This window comes from Cariama cristata, unplaced genomic scaffold (assembly GCF_000690535.1).
Source record: "Cariama cristata isolate BGI_N322 unplaced genomic scaffold, ASM69053v1 scaffold334, whole genome shotgun sequence".
Taxonomy (NCBI): Eukaryota; Metazoa; Chordata; class Aves; order Cariamiformes; family Cariamidae; genus Cariama; species Cariama cristata.
Window position 1 is genome coordinate 173,830 of NW_009611021.1, and position 15,686 is coordinate 189,515.

The 15,686-nt window shown below is 36.8% G+C and overlaps 1 protein-coding gene across 1 annotated transcript; it reads left to right on the forward strand.

The window, feature by feature from the left end:
* The first annotated feature begins 4,206 nt into the window (after positions 1-4,206).
* Positions 4,207-10,490, forward strand: LOC104160016 (glutamate receptor ionotropic, delta-2-like). Its single transcript, XM_009698068.1, has 2 exons — positions 4,207-4,486; positions 10,122-10,490. The coding sequence occupies exons 1-2, from the start codon at positions 4,213-4,215 to the stop codon at positions 10,157-10,159; spliced, it is 312 nt and encodes a 103-aa protein (XP_009696370.1). The 5' UTR covers positions 4,207-4,212; the 3' UTR covers positions 10,160-10,490.
* The last annotated feature ends 5,196 nt before the right edge of the window (positions 10,491-15,686 follow it).

The following is a 15,686-nucleotide window of genomic DNA, read 5'->3' on the forward strand; positions in this document are numbered from 1 at the left end:
AAAATTAGGCTGTTATTGAAGCATCCAGAGATTTTATACTAATTTTTTTCAGTTTGGCTCACAAGTTTGTGGTATATGAGGGTGATTTGTTACAATTTATTATCAGGAAGAAAAATGGAGAAATAAGTAAGAAAATGCTCACATTTGTAGCAATAGTTAAATCTCAGTAGTCCTCTTTTTTTGATGGTGCTTATTTATTCCTGCATCTGTTTTTAAACTTGCTTTTATTTATAGAATTTTTTTTTCTGAATTACAGCAACTAGTAGTTATTTAAGGACCTACCATTGTTTCTATTTTAGAGAGAGCACATTTAAAGGGCACATTTGTAACCACAGCCATTTAAATTCTGATTTGCTGGAAGTGCTTATACAAGCTGATAGCCTAGATCTAAATTATTTATTTCAAATTGCATTGGCTATGCTTTTTATTTTAAAAAATAGCATACTGAACACAAAATTAGGTTTTTATTTTCTTTAGATGCTGTACCAAACTAACTTAGAGGAGACTTTACTCTAAAAAAAATTACTTTTTTTTTTACTGGCGATTGGCCCATGAGCGTTGGAAATTCAGTAACTTTGCATTTTGAGAAAGGCTAAATGTAATGCTGGGTGCATGCCAGTGTGTGCTATACATGCTATGTGCTATGTATATTTACAATGGAGAAACATTTTAAATTATTTTATACGCGTTCTTAATATTCTGTCTATGCAATGTGTACAATTCTGTGATCAGTTTTATTCCTTTAGCTGGTGAAGATCCAGTTTTTAATAGCATCTGCTATCTGGTGGATATGAGGGTGAATTAATGTCTGGACAACTTATGTTTAAACACAACTTATGGTATGGAACAGTACTGTTTTATAAACACTATTACTAATTTTCTGTTCCTTCTTTGTTAAACTTGCAATGGAGCAGTGTACAAGCCCTTTTGAATTTGACATTTCTACTGTCCTGGCTGAGGACTTACACAGCAATATTTTTCTCTCTCTAGTTGATGGCAAACTAATATTCCTTGATCATATTGACAGTAGAGTAAATACCAACATGGAAATTACAACCTCTAAGGAGGTCATAGTAAATTAAATCGCAACAGAGTTTTGAATGGCAAGATAGCATTTCAGTCCTTTTATATATATACCAGAATGTGTGGATTTTTTAACACAGATAGGGCAAAATATAACTTGAGTATTTCAGGCTCAAGAGGGAATGCAACCAGGATTTCATATATGCTTGAACTAGAGCTTTTAGTCAATTGATACGATATAGTTGAAAGATTTGGATCACTAGGAAAAGGATTTAATAGAGCTTTTGTTTGTGAGGGGGGGAAAAAGGGTTAAGAAAACATGCAGACCTTGGTCTTAGGCTTTTTACCAATCAATTTTTCTGCTGGAGCCAACAGAAGTTCTGCTTGGCTAAGGAGTATACGAATATCGTACATGATAGTTTGACATATCGTATAGGCTTTACTTTGTATGTTCATATATTGTAGAAATTGTATTTCTGTTCAAAGAATAATCCAGACTGACTCAGAGATGAATTCTGCAACTCATGCACTCATTTTCTAGAAAAGCCTGCCTCTCAGATAACAGCAGAGATCTCCAGCAGCTAACTCTCTGTGTATTAAATAGTCCCTAAGTGTACAAGAATAAGGTCTATTTGTGAGCATAATTAAGTGCATATTGCCCCGGTTCAGCCCACACGATTCTCATAAGTTATCACGGAAGAAAGAGCCACACGGGCAACTTCAGTCCTGAGGCTATTGTAACAAACGTGATACAATGTCAAGAGAGAAGATTTTAATCCTTTATTCAGTTCGTTTGCCAGTATTGGCATTTGGCCCTGCGAAGCTAAATGTTCCATGCTGGTTTTGTCCCCTTCATGTTTCAGTAAAAATTTTCACAAAAAGCATGTTTCCCAATTCATAACATTACAGGGAGTGTACTGGTTAGTCTCAGTCTGAAAGTGTGCCTGGAAATTTAGACATGTTCAAGCAATTTTTTTTTATGCAGTTCAACTCTGCTATATTTTTAAAAGTCATATTTGAGAAACTAGAGGGTCACACTACGTATTTTATTTCAACAGGTGGCATCAGGACCATGCATACTTAAATTTTCATTGAATTAAAAGCAGACTTTTGCAAAATCTAACATCAATTTTATTCATCTATCAATATCTAGCTATAGAGATACCTATTGACATATAGATAGTTACAGTTATTTATTGATGGATAGATCAATATATCAATAAAAATAGTTTGCTCCTCAAGCAGTAGCACTCTCACTGGATTATGGAACCTAGATATTGCAGTACTTGATGCAGGAAAACCATATCAAGAAAGAGATTCAGCATCTCCCTAAAAAGAAAACTTGACAAGCCTTTTATCTTTGTTAAAAGTGCTGATGAGGAATGTAACAAGCAGCATAAAATATGAATAGCTAATAAGATTGTTTTGAGGTGTTCTGAATATTAGAAACTTGTGAGGTACACATAGATATTTGGTATTTTTCTGAAAAAGGATACTTGTGGTTATTGAAAATGTATTACCTTTAACCTGAAACCCAGAAGATGGCCCAAAAGCTGAGCTTTATTCAGAGCATATACAGAGGGAACACTTTGTCCTAAGCCAAAACACTTTGAAACCTCTCTGTGAGAACAGTCGCCCTCCTGTATATACCTGCATGAAGGAATTTAGAAGTGTTCCCATCAGACAGAGTCTCAGCGGCATCAGTATGCCCTGGGAATCTACTGTGGCATGTTCCAGATCTCTGTATCTTAACGAGAATAATGCACTGGCGTTAGGAGAAGATTCTCTGCATTCATGACCTCTGGTGCTGTCCTTTGGCTATGAAATCAATCTCCACATGGGCCTGAATGTGGAACTCCATTCCTCACACTGTAAATATCCTCAATGAGATCAATAAGTGTTTGCGAAGTAAAACATCACTCACGGCGAATAAGAACCAAATGATAAAAGACAACAGGTCTGGTGTTAAAATAGGTTTTTGTATTTTTAGGGGAATATGTTCTCATGTGCGGGTTTCTTGTTTTTGCCTGCACCTGTTGTGTGCACGGAATATTCCTGCAAAATAAGTAATTGCACAGTTTAGTATTAGACATTCATATGTAAGTACATATTATTCTTTACTGTCCTATTACCTAATTTACATGTGTAAATGCAGGTTAACTGCGCATGTAGCTTTGTCAGTGGCAAATTGAGTATTTCAAAATTTAGCCTTGGGTGTGCTCTGGGGAATTATGCTACAAGCCTGTGTTGTTTCTTCATTCAAGCTCTCAAGTCTGTTAGGAACCCAATATAAACACTTGACTCTGTTTTATTTCACAGGATAATCCTTCAAAATTACAGACCTAATTATTATTAATTATTTTGATATTTATTGATTACATTAACATTAATCATGATAAACACATTGGTATTAATGTGGATGTCATTGATATTGTACTTCAGACTGCTATAAGTCAGCCCTCATTAACAGGACCATTAGTTACAAGGTGTTATTTTTTGCATAAACAACTCCATGCCTTTCTTATGGAATTGAGGACAATAAAGGTGTATAAACTGTTCACTGAATTTTGAAAACATTTTGCTATTTAGAAGACTAGCTTTTTTGGAGTTTTGGGTTATTTTTTTAAAAAAAGAAAAATAATAAGTTACATGACATTATTGCATGTATCTCTTAAAACCCAAAAGCAACTCAGTTTTTGCTTGGACAAATTAATGTACATAATCATATTCAGTTGTCTTCAAAAATTGATAGCAAGCCTGAGCTGTAATTTCTTCAAGTTTTCTCTGTATAATGTAAAGATCCTATTCACGGAACTGTTGTGCTAGACTTTGTAGAGTGCTTATCTCCTTGGGTAGTCGTGTTAATTCAGCAGCTGGAATTGGTTCTTAATGTTCCTTAGAAGGCCCAGGGGTGGGTCTCGTTTTCACGGGATAATTCATTTCTGGGCAAGGTGGACAGGGCAGTCTTCCAGCTTTTGCAAGAAGACAGCTCAAAGTGAATAAAGAAGCCTTGTGATTTTTATGAATTTTAGGTCCGAATTACTCAATGTGCAAAGTTTTATCCATATTTCCCATGCTTGAACTTGTGTTTCAATTTCCGGTGTCTGTGTTTCCACAGCAAAACAGGCCCTATGCACTGAACTGCTCTCACCTCGTATATCACTGTGTTTTCTTACAGCCTGTGATCTGATGAACCAAGGCATCCTAGCCCTTGTCAGCTCCATCGGCTGCACGTCAGCAGGATCCCTACAATCGCTGGCAGATGCCATGCACATCCCTCACCTCTTCATCCAGCGGTCCACAGCAGGAACGCCAAGGAGCGGCTGTGGGCTCACCAGGAGCAACCGCAATGATGACTACACGCTCTCCGTCCGCCCCCCTGTCTACTTAAATGATGTCATCTTGAGAGTGGTCACAGAATATGCCTGGCAGAAATTCATTATTTTTTATGATAACGACTATGGTAAGTATTTATTTAGCAGGGTGATTTTTGTTAAATCCATAATTCTGTTGAAAGCAGTCGCACTACATCTTTGCAGTCTTCCAATAGATTATGTTTTGCTTGTGAACATTTATGGTTCCGTCAACATTTCACAGTACCTCAGAGAAATCTATTTCTAAAATCCATCAAAGTTTACAGGTTTATTTGGTGATTTCTTTGTTAGAGTTAGCTGATAAATGGAGAACTTATCTGGCTTCCTATTCTGCAAGTGTTTATGAAGCATAAAAGTTTTTAGCAAGTTCTCTTGTTTTTTGGACTGTAGAAATAGAAGATGACAATTCAAGAGGCAACATGTAAGATTTTACATTCTGTAGAACTGTTTGTTGCTTGGTGAATCTCTCCTGTTTGTTGGCATACATTTGATGGCCAGAAGCTGAAGCAGTGGTGAATGTAGGTCAGAGGCCTTGGCAAGAATGAGCTGCTATTCATAAACGTAAAACTTGTAGAGAAAACTTCTGTAGAGCGAGGAACTTGAGGAGGAGGGCCTGGAGAAGTCAATATGCCTTCTTTTTTGAGTTCATTCAGTGTTCCTGAAAGGTGCTGAATTGACAGTTCTTGTGTGATAGGGTAAGCGCGACACAGACGGCAGCATCACAAGACTGCGCCATCCGGCTCGGTGACTCAGCCGAGTTAGATACAGATATTTTCTATGGCTGAGAGGAGAACTGGACAGATTTCTTTAGTATAGGTGCATTATCCAACTAATTTTATGATCTTTTTTCTATGGAGAATTGCTTTGAAACTGCCCTGTTTTCTTCGAATGCATCCATTATTCATAAGTAATCATGACTGGTTTGGATGAACATTTTAAAACTTATTTTCAAAGTTAAATCTTTAAGTTATGGAAAAATGCTCGCTTCAGCGATTTGCTGTGCATATCTGGTTCATTCAGATCAGGTGTTATTGATTTTTGTTCTCCGGCTACATAATAAATTCTTAAATTAGAACAATAGAAAATGATGAATAGGAGAATTCCTATTTATAACAAAGCAGCACCTAAATGGACCAGCCATAGGATAAGGAACACACACACTAAAAAACATCCAAAAAGCTTGCAGCAAAGAGTATTTTTGTTCATGTTTTTTGAGTCTGTGCATTTAAGTACCAGTCTACCTATAAAGAAGACTGATCTTGCTAGCTAAAAGATATCCTTTTGCATGTATTTCTGACTGTAAAAACCTCAAACAAATTTTATAATTAGTATGTTTAATAGTTATATTTGTAAATACTAGTGTCCAATTACTGAAGTTTCATGATTTAGTTTGAGAACGCAGTTCAGACACCATGTCATTTTGTCCTTGATTTCTGGGTAAGAATCTCATTATGGTGTGACTTATGTAACACAGATGCCTGCCTGCAAGGAATAAGTTTCAGACCAGTAGCTCATTCTGTGACATGTCACCCCCAGACGTGACATGTGACAGATACGAAGTCTTTCTACCAGCCTCTATGGTGTTCTGACTTCAGTAGCCTACAAGGAATGCCATATTGGCCAAGACACACTGGTAATCTGACTCTGCTCAGTGATCACTATCACGTACATCAGGAAAAGGTGCAAAAAAAATCTGCATTTAGTGTATACTGAGCAGTCTGTCCCCTTTCTAACCATTTGCATGGTTTGAGTATTTTGGGTGTTTTGGGGGGGTTTTGTGGTGGTGGTTGTTGTTGTTGTTTGTATGCATAGTTTGGGACTATTACCATGAATAGAAAGATTTTAAATGCAACCCGAGTTTTAAGTTAACCTGCAACTCTGAATAGGGCTATTATCTGTGCAAAAGTATAATGTTTCTTTAAATTGTGCTAAATCCTTGGTTTCAACAGCCATCCTAGGGCAGCAAGCAGTTTCTATATTCTCTTTTTGCTTCCTACGGTTTCCTTATAAAATTTTATGTTGCTGGTTTCATTGACTATCTCCTCCTCCACTTTTAATATGGAACAAGAGAGCAGAAGTTTCATATCACCATTTGTAACCCCAGGCCTCTCTTGTTATTTCTGTTACTGTGAGAGTTGTTCTCTGTCTCTCCAATCGCTCTTCTTGCTCGTACTGTAATGCCTCTCTAATTCCTCACTACCCTGTTTCAGGTGGAATCATTAGGCTTGACACAGTAGTTTGCCTGTTCTTAATTCTCTTAGCCAGTTTGTGATCTATGGCAGTAGTTTGCTTTGTACTCGTGATGACATTATTTTCTTAGCGGTCCCTAGACAGCAATCTTGCCAGGAGCTTATTATAAATCTTAACAAATTGTGTCGCTTTCTCCCCTTTTCCTGCTATTTTATTGATATAGTCAAAGCGTTTCCAGTCTGTTAACAGTGCACATTTTCTCTTCCCTGGTTCTGTATTGACTGAAGAGAGACTTTCACAGAGGGGAGGGGTGGAGAAATTCAGGGCGTGAAAAGAGGAGCTGGAACCACATGTTAATGGGTTATAGAGTGGAGAAATCTGAATTCAGTATTCGCCCTGCTTTGAGCAGGAGATTGGACTATGTGACCTCCTGAAGTCCCATCCAACTCTAATTCTATGATTCTGTGATGTTTAAGAAAGCCATTCATTTAGATGGGTGTATAGAAGTGAAATACTTTTAAAAGTCCTAGCATCAGTTGGGTTTTATAAAAGAATGTTGGCCCAAGAACCCCAGAAGAGCTTGAGAAAGGGAACTTTACCCTTAGCTTCTGTGCCTGTTTTAGAAAGAAATGAAGACTGGGCATGCAGACATGGAGTGGAAGTCCAAGGGTAAGCCATCTTGTTGGTCAGTGTCAGTGCCGCTATTGGCTATCGAGGGTGGTTGCAATTTCCTCTGGAAGATCCCAGTCCCATTCCTCAGCTTGCCTGACAGAGTCCGCTGCAGTATGAGATTTATTTCTTTTCTCAGCTCATATAGACCTAAAATCAAATTCTAATTGGAAGCTTTGCTCAGTTTAACTGCTTGCAGCAGTTAATGTAACATTTTAATGTAACATACAGTATTAAACGTTAAAGTAGGTGGGAGATCAACACTTGCATTAGAATTAAATTCATATTAGAAAGAGATTATTGATATGTTCTGCAAAGTCCTCTGCAGAAGTGACACTTGTGCAAACAGAGCAATTTCTTGCCCTGGTGGGTTTTTTTTTTTTGTATGTGGTGATCTTTCCTTCTCAAGGCGTGTACCATAACATTAAGTAATGTCTCCATAGCAGCAAATGGCACTTAAGAAGTAATGTGAATATAGATTCTGATATGTGTTAATCCTGTGTTTTTTCCAGTTGTTGCCATCTTTTTGTAAGTTAGAAAACATTAAAACACTCTTAGACTGACTGACTCTAGCAACCAACAGAATTCCAATACTTTCCTTTCTGGGAAATTATTTGGTGTAGTTATCTAATTTAATGATTTATAACAAAATACTTTAGTTGTATTATTGAAACTATTTCCAGTAATTTCTTTCTGTGAAAGAAAATGTGTCTTTCATATTTAAAATAACTTTTCCTACAGTAAAATTGGCTCATATCCAAAGTAAATACTGTACTAAACCAGATCTCGTGCACCTTTAAAAGAGGCTGCAACCATTTATGTGTCAATTTGTCAATATCATAGTTTTTTAATCCTATTAATTGAACTGCTTTTGATTTTTATCTTGCAGTCTAACACAGATTCCTTTCCATTATGAGAGTCAGAGAATTGTTTATAATTGGAAATGCATCTTTCTGCAGGGCTGAGTTATTTCCCCAATGTTATCCTTTTTTTAAGACTCACAAATTCTTTTTTGAATGTGAGTAGATGAGTGTATTCAGTTTTAACATTTTAACACTTCTACCTAAATGCTAGAAGATTCAAGTCTACTTAAAGGTTCTTTACCAACAAAGGAAGTTAAAGACTTTGAAGAAAGCAATTCTTTCATTAAATTATGACCAGTTGGGTGTTGAAGAAGTGATATAGAAATGCATTTCTGAAATAATTGACATCAAAGTTTTCAACTGATGTTTTTTTTTTTCCAAGTAAAATTGTAGGTAGGCTGACTATTCTAACAGGAAACAAAACCAAAGACACCTTGATAATAATAATAAAAATATTTTGCTGCTGTTAACTTAGTGAAGCTGAGTACCTAGTGAAAGACTTTAGTAAAGCCATGGTCTTTTGTCAGTGGTAGAGCCTTGCCAGTAACAAACATGAGGCTAGCACACATTAACAGTTTGAGTGAGGAGGTGAGAACAGAGAATGTTTTAACTTGAGCAGACTTAGGTGATGTTTGTTTATATTTAATTTACTACAATTGTATCTTTGCCTTTAGTTTCTAAACTCAGATGAACTTGTGAAACTCAGAATGAGATAGTCTTCTCTTCTCCCATCCTTGCTCTCTGCTGGCATGATCTAGATCAAACTCCCATTGAAAATAGTGCAGTCAGTCGCCTTGTATTCAGTATGTTTTGTTACTTGAGGTAAAACAAGATAAAGGCCTGACCAGGACATGAAATTTGATTTTGTGTAAGAAAATTTCATATGAGGATATTAAAAGTGTTAAAGGACAATTCTGTGCTGCTTCAAATGCCATTAAGGACATTCTTCTTGCACAGTTAAAGAGTAGGCGGCATGAAATGCAGCAAAATTATGTAGTAGATTGATGCCTTTCCCAACCTGCTGTTAAAATTACTATCCACGCAGTATGTACAAGCCAAATTTACTTCATTTAAGCAGCCAGATCGGCTCCTACTCTTTTCATTCTTGACTGCTCAGCTCAAACTGTAGGATGACTGTGCTGCAGAGGGTAGCTGCGCGTCTCTTTCTTACAAGCGGGTGTAGAGACTTGGCAGTTCCTGCACTAAATCTCTGAACTCTTCCTTAGGACCATCAGCACCCTTTTCAGTGAAAGCATTTTCAGACTGGACACTATAAATGTACAATTTATACCTCTGGAAATTGCAAAGAGCCACAAAACTGGTGAAGGGCTTGGAGAACAAGTCTTATGAGGAGCAGCTGAGGGAGATGGGGTTGTTTAACCTGGAGAGAAGGAGGCTAGCGATAGGACAAGAGGAAACGGTCTCAAGTTGTGCCAGGGGAGGTTCAGGTTGGATATTAGGAAGAATTTCTTCACTGTAAGAGTCGTCAAGCATTGGAACAGGCTCTCCAGGAAAGTGGTGGAGGTGTTCAAAAAACGTTTAGATGTGGCACTTCAAGACATGGTTTAATGGGCATGATGGTGTTGGGTAGAAGGTTGGACTTGATGATCTTTGAGGTCTCTTCCAACCATAGTGATTCTATGATTTGTAAAAAGAGCCTCTGACATCTGTAAACACTTTGAGCAAGCTTTGCCAAGTTATTACATCTTTACCTTATAGTTTCAAATTCAAAGCAAACGAAATGCAGTTTGAAACAGTAAATCCTACTTCACACACAGGCTGGCATCTGACAATGGCCAGTCCCCAGACTGTACCATGAAAAAGACCCTCGCACTTTCAGCTGCAGAGGAAAACAAATGAAATGGTCATTTGAGATCTGAATATGTGAGCCCAGGCTATGTAAACAGAGTAGTTGACCTAGAATCCCAGTGCTTTGTTGGGTTTTATCTCTGTGGTGTATCAATAAGGGCCAAGCTTTTGTAATGCACGTCTTACTCTTCAGGCAGTTTACAGTTCACTGTATTTTCCAGGAATACATAGATAGTTTTCTGCAGCGGTAAATTCTTTATGAGGAAACTAGTCAATCATTGCAAGAACATAATTGTGAATTTTGTGCAATTTACAGTGTGGGTATCTCTGCATTTTTAAGATGAAAAGGAGAAAGTCTAGCTGTTTGAAAACATTTATTTTTAATGTTTTGTTGGTGCCAAAGCAGGTAGAAAGATTCTGCGCTTTATCTAGAAACGTTGGGGGAATAAGATTGTTTCTGGAGAATGAGTTTTGTCTTGTTTCCTATTTTCTTTTACAGTGGTGGCAGTAATATTTTAAAACCATTCTGTATTTTTTTATTTTTTAAAAAGTTAAAAACCCCTCACTTCTCTGTCCAAATTTCTGGCCTAACCTTGTTTTTGAACCCAGCATGCCTTTCATATGCAACCATCACTGTTGATTTATGCAATATGTACTGATTCCAGGACTAAGATATCTTTGCTTACAGTTTTTTGACCTTCTTACTAATACTAGGTATATTTGGCAATGGATATTTGCCATTCCCTTAGGTGGTAATCTGATTTTAACTTTTGTAAAGAAGAGAAACAAAAGAAGCATTAAGGCTATGAAGGGCATTTGCTCTGTGAGACTAAAGGAGGTATTCCCATAATAAAGGGGGGTTGAAGAAGTAATTGAAGACTTTGCAGAAAGGGAGAGGAGGAGGTCGTTAGCAGGAAAGAGTTTAGAGGGCATCTGTCTCGCAGGAACTTCCTCATGGATCTCCCCTTGCTCCTCAGCATACAGAGGGGTGTTTTGGATTATTTGCGCACCAGGAAAGGATGAAAGCAGTGGTGTGAGGTACCTGGTCCCATCATTAAAAAGATATCTTGAGCTCAATCTGAGGGAGGATTTCAGAGAAAGACACAAATAAAATACAATCTCAAGCGGGAGAGAACTGAGATCGGTATTACTGACGATTCCAGCCTAAGTAAAGAGCGCTGTGAAACTATGAAGGTAAAAGAAAGCATTGTCCCCATCCCTGCCCCAGGAAGGTCGTTGTTTTCAAATAAATTGAGTGTAATGCTATAGGATTGGAGTACTGTTCTTTAAACATCCTGGAAAAGAAGGGATTATACCTGGAACTCAAAAGACTGAGCTGCTTGCAGAGAGGCTGTCTCCTGTGTTGTAAGAGGGGTGATATTCTGAGATGATGCCCATCTGTATGTATGGCCGCTGGATACCTAGTATCTCCTTTAAAAAAACCTACAGAGTAAGTAATTCCATTGACACTTTCCTGCACACACGTTTTCCAGAAATAGATATATGATGACCACTGACAAAGATGTGCTTGAAACCATAACATTTTCAAATCATTTAAAGTTTTAATGCAAGTTTAATAAAGATTCATAAAAGAATCATGCTCTCTTTAATCGACTGCAAATGCTTATAATTACCCTGAGGCTGTTTTCAGCTGCCTGATGACTATAATATTCTCAAGTCTGTCTCCAGACAGTCTTAAAACTGTTTATTACTCATCTGGCTCTTTGCCAGCTTCCCATACTCATTTACTTCATTGCGCCTCAATAAACATATAATTAATTCAAGCTTATTATTGAACTTTTTTTTTTTCCATTAGTATTTATTATGTCATCCAGATAAGGAAAGGAACATGTATTTTTTTCATCTGTGTAACTTTAATTTGTCACTTAATTATATTGCAAGTTAGCAGCTCTTTGTGGGAACTTTTGTAACGACTTGCTTTTACTGGTAGACATTACCACTGGAAATTGAACATGTGTTTTTGGTTGACCCTAAAATTATTTAACTTCTGAGGTGACTGAACTGTTCTATAAAATACATCTGGTGAAACAATGGCCATGCTTCTGCTTTTTAACTACGTAGTATTGGTGAAATGCATCCCAGGAGCTATAAGTGAATACGTAGAAAGGTAAGAGAAGGTTTGTCATTGACTCATGTTGCTATGGTTAAGGATGGAATAGATAAAGTATTCAAAGGCTTGGCATGACAGCCATCTGTGTTGTGTTAGTAAGGAAAGAAGACCAAATATTTTATTATATTTAAAATTTCAGTGCTGAGGTCAAAATAAAACTGTAGACGTTCTCCTAATACCTATGTTAATGGGTAATGGCTGTAAATGAGGTGCTAACTCAAGGTTTTGCAGAGGTATGAGATTTCTTTTGTATGTGCACAGTCTGCAAGCGTCAGAAGAAAAGCGACTTATTTTAAGAATATTTGAATACCTGAACCGTGTACTGATCTCCACTACTGTTTGCTAAGTATTTTTCAACTCTCAACACGGTGTTTTAATATCTTCTCAGAAGTATTAAAATTGAGTTTGTAAACTGATATTTTGGCAGCTAAATAAATGAACAGTTATCAAATGAGGAAACTATTGAACAGAGTACCTTGCATGTTGAATGGAAGAAATTATACCACCATTGGGAAAAATAGTGTGAGTTAGGCATAATAACATCGTAAATGTCAGGTAGTATCATAAATTGAAAAGAAAACTTCTCTCCGAGAGTTTTAACCAGTCAAGAAAAAGAGGAAGCAGAGAGATGGGGAAAAAGCTGGAAAATATTTATTACAGTATTTCTAAATCTTAGTTTACCAGCATTGTTTTCATAGCTTATGTTCTTCACAGCACCAGTCCACTCATAAAATATTCCTGTTTCTATACTGTAAATTTTTAATCAACTGAAAAAATTATTGAGGAGCATATTGGTGCATGGTCAGAGAATAATTTGTCTTAAGGAAGACCATAACACACATAGTCACACTTGGTTTATTACCAGGAAGTCTGTAAGGACAGTCACTTTGCTTTTCTTCACCATCTCCTTGGAAGGGGATGCATAGTTCCTCATGCTTATGGAAACCAACCAGGAGCAGTAGTGACCTCCAAGGGAGAGTTGGTGTATCAGACAGACAGAACTATAGATTACTTGCTCTTAAATAAAGGCATATATCTAGGCAGAGGTATAGAGCTCTGTTGTATGCTTGTATAGGATTTAAGTATAATTTTTCTGGTTTTGCATGATTTTTAACAGAAGGGTAGACGTTGAAGATAAACAGCACTAGGCTTTAAGCCATTATCATCTGTGGAGACACTGGGAAGGGAAAATTTATTTATTTGCAAGAGGTTGTTTTACTCAAAGGCAACTCCTTAGAAGCCTTTTGGAAATCTCTAATGCAAACTGTAGTGGAAAAGAAATTGAATTAAGAGGTAGAAAGCAGGTTACACAGTCAAAAGTACATTATTATAGAATATATTGCCTTGTCAGCCTCCATGAGTGAGGGGCGATCACAATCTGACTCCCTTTCTGTTTTTGAGAAGCTAAGGTAGCAGCTGATACTCTTAAGGGTTAGTTCTAGCTTCAATTTTATTTATCTTTTTTATCCTTTGCTTTTTTTCCCCCTTCTTTCTTTCCAGTTAAAAAACTGAGAAACTCAAAAGAAAAATTGTTCTGTCAATCATCAGTAAGGTTTGAAACTTAAGTCTTGCAGGATTTGAAAAAAGTTAATCTCTCTCCCCCAACATTGATTCAGCTCCTTGAGGCTATCTGTATTGATTTTTCTTATTGAAAGGATAATCTCTAATAATTGATATATGGCATGAAACAAAAAGTAGCTAATGTAAATCACATTTGGATGATCCGTTAAAATAAGGATTACATAGACATTTCAGTAGTGCCACAATAGTTCATATCAATTGACAAAATTGAAGTTACTTGGTTTTATTATGGTTTTAAATGGAGATATCTTAAAAAAAGGAAAAAGTATATAAGTATATTTTTTTTCCTTTTTCTCAACTGGATGGTATTAAGAAGTTTGAGAAAATTTGTAGTCTTTTTTTGGATGTGTGAAATTTCAGAAAATTGCAAGCAAGGGAGGAAAAAATGGTCATTCTTAGCATTTACAAATTTTCAGTTTTCCCCCCAGAAATGTCATACCTACTTGTTAGGTTCCAGAAATTTTGATAATATAAATGAGATTTCATATGTAATTAAACATTTTTAACTAGAAATGATTTTTAACTAACTTATGATGAGTTTGAACTACTGCTATATTCTCTGAAGCTAGATCATCCAGCTGAAATAGTTCAGGTAACTGCACTCAGTTCCCAAATGCTAACATCAAAGAGCTATGTAGATTTTTTAAAATTTTTTTGTTTGTTTTACTTTGGAGGTTCACTGAATTGCATATAAGCTGACTAATGAGAGGGAATCCCACTGCTGTGGAAGTAGGATGAAGGACTGTTATTGAATCATCATGCTAAATTGTTGTTTTCCTCAATCTAGATCTTAACTATGTTAATATCAACATGTGTGCAGGAGTGTGAACGTTTTGCTCAAGGCTTTAAGCAGAGCAGTGGCACCATCAGAGAGTTCAACTGGAGCTGCACGTCTCCCTTGTGTACAGTGCATTTCCATAATTAATAGTTGCTGTCATGTCAGTCATCATTGTGTAAGAAAGAGTTACTGTGCTAGACTTATAAAGGTTTCTTGATAAGAATTTGAACATTGTCATTTGTTATACAGTGGCTTTTCTCATCAACTGTACAAATAAAGTGGTCTTTTGTGTAAATCAGCCAGAGAATATTTATGACAGGTGCATTCACCTTTACTGCCAGAGCTGAATCAGTTAGTATTCATCATCTGGATACCGTGAGGAAAATGTTCTCAGATCTAAAATGGTATCAGAGGGAGGATGAGCTAATGACTGGTTATCTCAAACCTGGTTTACGAAGTGACGAGTACTTTGTAATTTAGGTGGAATACAATGATAGAGGTCGATGGATTAATTTATTACTGTTTGTGAATAGTGACATCTTTCTCTTCTGGTCATAGTGTGGTCTGAAATATTTTTAGAAACTTTGCATCTGTGTCTAACTTGTAGTTTTCTCATTTTTAATAAGGTCATAACAAGTACTTAGCATGTGACTTGTTTATTTAATATTGCTGTTTGTTTTGTACAGCTTTTCAAACCTTCACTGTATATACGTACTGGTTTTCCTAAGTGAGATGCTTGAACCTCAGCATATTTTGTTCTAGGATGTCATGATCATTAGATTTTTCCCCAAGATGGATTAGGATACTTGCTCCCTCTGAAATTATTCCTCTGCATAGAAACAGAGATGGCAAAGGAAGGTTATGTAGGGCCAGAAAGAACAAAGAAGTGAGATGAACATCTGATCCAGTGATAAAAAAAACCCCTTGTGGAAGCACCACGTTTTATTTTTTTAATATCAAGGTCAGGTTAGGGAAGTCAGGAATCTTCTTGTTCCAGGTTTATCACATATACAGTGTAGAAACCTCAATGAAATAAGAGCAAAACCACAATTTCTCCTGTAATCTGATGTCAAGGAAAGCTGCAGATTTTAAATCCTTCTGATTTCCTGAAAATACTGGCTCCTTTTCCCTGTCACCTGGCTGTGTGTATTTTCTGCCACACAACTGCTGAGCTTTCCATTAAATGGTGCTATTGTTTGTGTTAGGCGAGGTCTGAGCGTTCCTGCCGGGTTGATCATTTAAGGAGACTTAGGTATAGGACCCGTAGT

What these genes read in the sequence shown, in the direction of transcription:
- LOC104160016 (XM_009698068.1), top strand. Translation starts at nt 4,213, where the DNA reads ATGAACCAAGGCATCCTAGCCCTTGTCAGCTCCATCGGCTGCACGTCA. An exon ending in TTTTTATGATAACGACTATG is followed by an intron (nt 4,487 to 10,121) that starts GTAAGTATTTAT and finishes CTTACTCTTCAG; the next exon opens with GCAGTTTACAGTTCACTGTA.